The 8,776-nt window shown below is 39.2% G+C and overlaps 1 protein-coding gene across 2 annotated transcripts; it reads right to left on the minus strand.

The window, feature by feature from the left end:
- Window positions 1-251: 251 nt before the first annotated feature.
- LOC111883438 (lanC-like protein GCL1) lies at window positions 252-3,479 on the minus strand. Of its 2 annotated transcripts, none has more exons than XM_023879771.3 (5): window positions 3,040-3,479; window positions 2,594-2,787; window positions 2,346-2,460; window positions 992-1,459; window positions 252-892 (listed from the first exon to the last, which is right to left on the minus strand). In XM_023879771.3, the coding sequence occupies exons 1-5, from the start codon at window positions 3,199-3,201 to the stop codon at window positions 557-559; spliced, it is 1,275 nt and encodes a 424-aa protein (XP_023735539.1). In that variant the 5' UTR covers window positions 3,202-3,479; the 3' UTR covers window positions 252-556. The 2 variants fall into 2 exon arrangements, with proteins under 2 accessions (XP_023735539.1, XP_023735540.1); XM_023879772.3 differs by having other exon boundaries at window positions 276-892; window positions 2,346-2,457; window positions 3,040-3,476.
- Window positions 3,480-8,776: the final 5,297 nt, after the last annotated feature.

Genomic DNA, 8,776 nt, shown 5'->3' on the forward strand with positions numbered 1-8,776 from the left:
AAAGTGAAGAGGGATATTGGAAATTGGAATGAGAAAAAAAGAGGGATTTGGTCATTAGAAATGGGCTCTAATACCATGAAAATCAAAAATCTCACATGGGCCAAATAAAGTGACAAGAATATAATATAACATGGGCCAAACCAGACTGAGATATGGGACTATACATCGGGCCTAAGACGAGAACAAACAATACATACAACAATATAAGATTAATTATTAATACCAAGTTCATTTTGATATGCATTAGATCATTTTCATCTCGTAAGGATTATCAATTGCATAAAATTAACTGTATCACGTGTGTGTACCTTAAATAAACCAAATCCACGTCACACGTCATTTTCAACAAAGTTCAACCCTCCACCATACACATCCGCTTCTTGCTACAAGTGCTTACACCCGTACAATGATTTCTCAATTGTTAACATGAGAATCATAACCTTAGGGAGAAACATACTATATATACACAACACCCCCTAGGTCCGTGGTACCTTGCTTCATGACATCGTATCCATTACTCAATCCCACTTCCATCACATTATAAATTAAAACACACTTAAATCTCAAATCCAGGAAATCTCGAATCCTCTGGTCTGTATAAATCAGACCACAAACAAGCCGCTCCAGCAAGTCCTTGAAAAAGCGAAAAACCATGTCCGTGAGAATTTGCATTAGTTTTTAACTTCCCGATATTCCCATATAAAAACCCACCAAACGCCTTTGCTCTATCTTCATATATAACATCTCCCGTAAGACGAAACAAAGACAAAAACACATATGCATTCCCAGACGCCCCGTCAGCAAGCCCTGCTTTCTCCAACAGCCCGCTCTTCCACACCACTTCTCCCGCCTCAATCGCTGCATCCCGAAACTCCCGGTCTTGCGGGAATACCTGAAGAAGACAGAGTCAGTGTTGGCTCTTGGCTCTGAAACCATGTTAGATATATAAAATCATTTGGATGAGATAGAAGAGGCTCCAACATATACGAACCTGAGCTGCTTTGCAAAGGGTGATGGCCACGCCTCCAGCGCCATGAGACCATTGGACCAAATTACCCCTCGGGTTGCCTTCGCTAGAAGGGTAGTTACCCTGAGGGAACCTCTTACTCATCATGTATCTTAACGTCTTTTTTACATCCTCCGTGTCATCTTCAGATAAGGGGAAATGAAGCAAGACGTGTAATATGCCTGCAAGTCCGTGGGCCGCACCCCAGTATCGGGTCCCATGCCATCTGTACATCAAGGGGCAGAGGGCATGATCAGACGCACCTGCACGCCCTCCTGCAATTACAGCCTCAACTATGGGGCTGAGGAGATTGGATGATATGGTTTCGGGGCCGATATGTTTGTTTATAAACAACGCGGCCCACAAGAATCCTGCACGCCCATGTAGAAGATCGTATGACATCCCGAACCCGCCTTCCTTGGGCCCCACCGGAAGAGCTCTCTCTTGCGCCAACTAGAAAAATATTACGTACTTATACAATCAAATAATTTTCCATAGATTATTATCAAATCTAACTTAATATAATATTCATATTAAAGTTAATATATCATTATACATATAAATAAAATACAAAATTTGGTATTTCACTATTCGCCCAACACCGAAATAATATAAGAAACGGTGTTAGGTTGGATATATCTACAAATGTAAGAAACAAGTTTGGGTGTTTGGTTGAAAATAGTCATTTTGGATCATATATTGTCCATTAATTTAAAAAAATTGCACCTAATTTAGTTTCAAAGAGATGTCCATGAGTTGTCAACCATTAAATAATTATAGGACAGACAGAAGGTATCATTTAATCTTTAAATATCTAGGCATGACCCTCTACCCATAAATATTATATGAGTTAAACGATGGACCCACGTACTACCATTGTGGATAAAGAGAATCACTAGGTGTTTGTTGGAGCACTGTGTCCACATACTTGATTCGGACCACAACCAAAGATTGTGAATACACAATTATATTTTATTTCCACTTAAATTAGTGCATTATATGAGTTGGAACGTCCTTATCCACTGCAAAAATAGCGTCCTAAAATATTCACATGTGCGTCTATAGAAAGATTTTTTTTTTCTTATTTTTAATACTTCTCTTCCAGATTTGGCTGACAAAGATAGGCAATGACACCAACCATGAGCCTTGATAAATAAATTAGGGTTTACGCAAGAAACGAGTGGCTAGCTAGATGGAAAATATCACTAGATTCGTGAAGATATAAGAAACATAACTAGATATGTTATAATTTATACACGTAAATTAGGGTTTCGTTTAGGCATAGAAACTACGAATAGCAGAAATATTATTTCGATGGTGAATTGAATTAAAAAAATACCTCCAAAAATTCGGCAAGATAAAAGTTGCGTTTGTTAACGTCTCCACAATGATTCGCGATCACTGCACCCAACGCATAAATCCCTCCTTTTCCACACAAAAACGTCGTGTAGCTGCTTTATTTAGTTTACAAAAAAAGTAGGTTTAATCTCATTATCGAAACTACTAATAATGGAAAATTTTTGTTTGAAATCTGGCAAATCCATGGATACAATTGATGATTATTTATTAGTAGATAAGATAGTTTACCTAGTGGAAGTATTAGCGACTGTAGCAGCACAAGCACTGACGATTCTAGCAGATAATTGCAAATCCTCGCGACTACCAGTAGCTTCATAGAACCGCAAGCAGGTGATCGCTGTCCCTAACAGACCGGTGTAAACCGTCGGATCCACGATTTCACCACCTCCGCCATACGCTTCCGTCCACGTCCCCTCCACTACCTGTACATCATTTGCAGATACAGCGAAATCAATCAGTGCTAACTGCTAGCATGCTCCGCCGGTCGACGTATTACCTAACCTACACCATTATTCCGATAATCGTCCAGCAATCTCCTAGTTTAAAAAAATTCTAGATCTCACTAAGATTTGAAATGTTTTCAGCTTTGTATTCGAAAATCACCGATCGACAAGTATAAAGCAGCAATTTCGCAGAATGAGAATGAATTGAAAAAAAAAAATCAAACAAAATACCAGCTCTTTGAGAGCGGCAGCAGCTCCGAGAAACGCGTCCGGTGAAAGGGAGAGATTGGCGCCAGCGACAGTCGTCGAATGGAGAAAATCTAGCTGTTCGTGACCATCGTCACGACTATTATTGTTATCACTGGAGGAAGGAAGCTTTACCATGGATGACATCTCTACAATCAATAATTACAGTTCAAACAGCTTCCAATGAAGTTAACGCAGTAGGTATCTCAGGCTTTAGAATATATAGAAGGAATCAGAGAGGTCGGTGATGCTGATGATTGATTTGAAGAGGAGGTTGGTGTGTGTGGAAGAAGATGATTGATAGAAGGGGCGGGTACGACAGAGAACATACGGTACACGTGCCACGTTAGTCATAGACACGGTGTTTGGACCCAACAGATATATATCACGAATAACTTGTGCCTTTCTTTTCTCTCTTTATATATTTTTAAATTGCTTTGGGAGATTCGCATTCGCTTGATAGTAGATAGTGTTTGAGAATTTATTGTGATAAACACTATATTTCCAATAAGTTTTGGAAATATAAATATATTTTTGGGAATTTATAAGATAACTAAGTATTTCGTATGTTTCTATATGGATAATATTATTTTTTTATATATTTACCCAAAAACTTTTTTTCATTTGTTCATAAAAAACCAACATTACCAACTATTATCTGTTTTAGCCAGTAACATTGATTTAACTCGGTTAAAAACATTACGTGAAATCTTACGTGGTCATTACACCCATTTCTCATTTAATTAGGGTTCGTCATCGTCAGCTTGGAACAAGCTCCAAAAATCAACCCCGATTACCTTCTTCTGTGAGAAATCAATCGATACAGCAAATCGACGATTAGGATTTGGAATTGAAGGTACGAGTTGAAGTCGACTGCTAGCATGACATCCTCATCTACAGGTATGTATGTATATGTAGATTTTCATTTCAATGGATTTTTTTCGCCAAACTCATTAGTATACTTAGACCCCGTAAAAACAAGTGTACGTGATGTGGATTTCAGGGGATTTACGTATAAAGAGTTTCTTTTGTGGCTTATGAAATTAACCAAAGGAGCATGTGATAATGTCTACTACTGTATTAGAAAGGAAAGCTTGTGTGAGGGTATTAGAAGAATCGACAGTGATGTTGATTATTGAGAGTTTGTGGAAACTGTTTATAGTCTTGAGAGTGAGTTAGATGTGTACATTGACCACAAAAATGAACCAATTCTTGATTGGGCTGATAACGAGTTGTTAGCATATGGTAAAGGTTATGAGTCAGATGAGTTGGATTGTAACATACACGTTCTAAAATTATGTATTGTTATTATTAAAAGTGAATAAAATTGAGTGTTGAGTTCTAACAGATTGTTTTTACTAGAAATAAAGTAAAATTATGTTTAGAATCACTCATAAAATATTAGAAGTCTTATGAGATTCCAATTAAATAGCCAAATACTAAAAATCTAGCAAAAATTTAAAATTTAAAATAAGTAAAATTTTATTATTTGATGTTGTAGAGAATCTCGTTAGAAGTGTTTAGGCGAAAACCTCGTCGAAATCCGAGTTATAACGAAGAAGTTATGACCAATCGAAGATCCGCGACAAAACCGGCACGGCGCTGAATGACGTAAAAAGTGAGTTTTTGATAAACTACTTTTTAGCCTTAGTAATCTAAATGAAAGTTGTAATATTCATTAAACCGAGAAGTTCGATAAAAAGAACGCCAAAATCTGACTTCGTATAACGAAGTTATGATTTTTCGAAGTTTCAGCTTAGTAGTAGACAGCTAAAAACTTGAATTTTAGATCGAGCGATTTTTAGCCAACACAACCTAAACGAGAATTGAAGGTCTCGTCATTAGTAGTACAACGGTAAAAAGTCTGACAAAAACGGACGTCGGATGAAGAAGTTATGAATTTTTAACGGATTTTCCTGTCCCGGCCTGTTAAAAATAATAATTTAAAAATTAAAGTCAAAATTAGCCGACGAAGTCTAAATGAAAGATGTAGAGCATAATTTTACCTACGCGTGCATATAAATAACGTCAAAAACGGAGCCCGTATGCGAAAGTTATGGATTTTAGAAGATTTTGGCTCAAAAACCGAGAAATAAGTGGATAATATCGGAAATTTTCGCATGGTCAGCACTCAGCCACGTCACCTCGCATGAACAGTGGCCGCTCTACCCGGATCTGACGCGTGTTGCCTTCCGATTCGTCCGAATCCGCGGCCCAACCAGCTTCCGACGCGCCTCGCACTCGTGTCACCCTTCCGAGCCTCGCACCTGGCCGCCTCGCATGCGCGACGTCTGGCCTCCGAACCGAGCTCCTGCTGCCGCGTGGCCTTCGCAGCTGCTGACTCCTCCAGCCTCGGATCCGACCCTCGCAATTTTCACCCTATAAATAAGAGGGTTGCGGACCCTCCCGAGGAAAATGGGAAATTAACCATTTTCACCCCCTTTTTTCATACTTTTGCTATTTTGACATCCCCTGAAGCCCCGATATTAATTTTAGCACCCGAAATACGTCCCGAAGTTCTCGTGAAGCCCGGAAAATTTATCTTTTCGGTTTTGAAGCTCTACCTTCGCAGAGCCCGGTTTTCAATAAATCTCCCGGTTTTCAACGAATAAAGTCATATTTAGAGCCGAAATGCTGCACAAATTATTATTTTAACCCCTGGATTATTTCAAGGCGAGTTCAATATATAAGAGCAATTGTATGTTATGTGTTATATGTGCTATGTGCTTTTCAGTGTTATTATTCTGAGTTATTTTCCCATGTTATTTTTATTCGCTATTTTTAATAGCAAAGTTATACCTTTGACCATGTGATCAGTGAAAGGACTTAGATTCACGGTGGTACTGGTATGTAGCCTCTGGCCATGTAGAACATGTCTCGTAAGAGAATGACTTCTATTCTATGGCATTGGCAAAAGGTTAGATAGGACTGGTATGTAGCCTCTAACCATGTAGAACATGACTCCGTAAGAGAATGAACTCTATTCTATGGTATTGGCAAAGGGTTAGACAGGGCTATAAGCCTGAAATCTACCAAAATGTTAATCATAAATTATATGTCTTCTGTGCCATTTGGGCCAAAGTTTTATTGATGCATATCAAGTATTGAAATCGTTATGTCTCATTGATCGTAAATCTTTGAATCAAATCTTGAGTTGATATTGAAAGCCTGACATATGATACACATATGCTATTGTTGTTCTTGTTCCCTTTTGCTTCTGTCATATTGGTATATATAAGGCATAAGATTATATTGTATCTATTTATTGAATTCACTAAGCATTATCGCTTATCCCTCTCAATGTTAAACAATTGCAGGTGATGAGTATCCAATATAGTTTTATACTAATGAAAGATTTAGAATAGTTAATACTATTTCTCTGTATTTTAATGTTCATGTATGTATATGAATAGTAGATTCCTGGGTAGATATGTAATGTAATAAAACTTAGTCGGTTTGTATCCAATCTTTTGTAATCACTTTATCAATATAAAATATTGTTTTATAAATATGCATGTAGCATGTTTTGAGGAAGTAACTTAAGAATAATGTTGGAATAGTATGAAAGTTTGGGTCTTTCACAAATTCGAAAGTTGGGGTCTTTCATGGATGAAGAGGATGACAAGGATTTTGAACTTTCAGAGACAATGGAGTATGAACATGAATGTGATGAAGAGGTCCATACTTTTGATAAAACTGTTGGAGACCCATTCTTGGACAAACTTTCAGGACATATAAGTGATGATGACGAAGAGGAAGCAAACAATAGAAAATATAAGGATGGCGTGTTCCCTGTCCATAATGAGAATCAATAATGGGAGCAAATGGTGCCAGTTTTGGGTATGAAGTTTTCTAACCCATTAGAATTGAAGTTGTGTATCACCAACTATGCAGTAAAAAATGGATATGATTTATGGTATGAAAAAAGTGATCATCAAAGGTTATTTGTAACACCCTGTTTATTTATTGAATAAATAAATTAATTAATGAATAAATAGTAGCCCTAAAATAATTAATTATATATCAATGGATGGTCCCAAAGGGCTAATTGTCACAGTTTTAGAAGTCAGGTGTTAAAAATGTGAGTTTCAGACTCAATTTGTAAATATTTATGAAGACAACGGCTCCGTGGTAATTATTTGGATTTAATTTAAAAGGAAATGAGATGGAAGGGTTGAATATGTCATGATTAAGATATTGGGGGTTGTTTGGTAAATTTTGTACCTAAGATGTAAAGAATTATAATGATGAGGGCTAAAAGGGTAAAATTAGGACTGATTTTGAAAGGAGTAGGAGGAGGAGGGGCTGGTTGTATCATTATGGGAAGATGTTTCATATAACCGGGTATATAGCCTCTCCATTGTTCAAACCCTAACCCCAATACTCAACCTATTCATCAGCCACCACTCTCCCACCCTTATGTCTCCCCATCGACGGCGCCAACATGCTACCTCCGATCAGCCGCCGCCGACTAGGACCACTGAAGCCAACAGCCGTGCCCCATCCTCCTGACCGAGAGATCTGTTGGAGACCAAGTCAGAGCTAGGGTCCCTAGCCGCCGCAACCGTTGGAACGACTTCAATCGCTGCTGCTTCGTCGGGGGTTGCCGCCGTCGCAGCCCCGCTACCGGAGACGACGTGTTCGCCGAGATGGCCACCAAGACCGACGATCGAGTGGGGTTTTGCTGCTGCGATGGTCGTGAGTGACCGCAAGATCGATGGTAAGCCCATCTGCCGCCATAGAGCCGCTATTCGTCGCTGTTGCTGATCATTTCCGTTGTCGACCAGCTGCCTACCGCCGTTAACTGCCGATGTTGTTGCAACCATCTCGTATTGTTGTCGTCGCCACCCACCGCAGGTGGGTGTTGGGTGTATTTGTCCAAGCAAAAGGATCAGTGCGCATCTTTTGGTGCGTGTAAGTGTGTGGATTGCTGCTGTGAGAAGGTGTTGTATGGGTTCTTTGGCCGGAAATCATGAAAAAAGGCCACCACCACCACCGTGAGGTGGTGGCTGTCACCATCTGCCGCCGCCGGCCACCACAAGGTGGCTGTGTGTGTGCGTATGTGTTATTAATAGTGTGTGTGGGTGTGTATTATCGAGTTGTACATTGTAATGGTGCTAAAAAAAATAATAAAAATCTCAAACCACCACCAAAGGGTGGTGGCGGCCACCTCCTGCCGCCACCGGCCGCCGTGTCGGGTGGCAGTGTGCTTAGTTGTGTTGGGATTGCTTGTTGGATGTTTGGACAATGGACTAAAACCCTAATGGGTTTAGTGAAGCCCTAATGGACCCAAAAGCCCAAACATGTGACTAATGGGTGTCATAAACCCTAATTGATCTAAGGAAAACCCTAATGGGCTTAAGGACTTGGTTTTGGGCCTATTGGGCTATGATGGGAATGGAAACCCTAATTAGGGTTTAGAAAACCCTAATATTGGATTTATGGGCTTGGACTTATCGCGACCCACTTTTGGGCCATTAGAATGGAATTGTATATTAAGCCCAATCACACTATGAGTTAATTAGAATAGTGATGGACTTAATGGATAAAGTCCTTAATGGGTTAAGTGAGAAACACTTAACCCTAATCGTCATTTTATGAGAAACCCTAATTTTACTTGGGTTATTGTTGGGCCTTTCTATTGGGCCTTGATGATTTGGTTATTAATGGGCCATCCAAAGTCAAGCAATTGGACTAGAATAATTTAATGGGCCTAGGGTAA

The sequence above is a fragment of the Lactuca sativa genome, chromosome 2 (assembly GCF_002870075.4).
Source record: "Lactuca sativa cultivar Salinas chromosome 2, Lsat_Salinas_v11, whole genome shotgun sequence".
Lineage (NCBI taxonomy): Eukaryota > Viridiplantae > Streptophyta > Magnoliopsida > Asterales > Asteraceae > Lactuca > Lactuca sativa.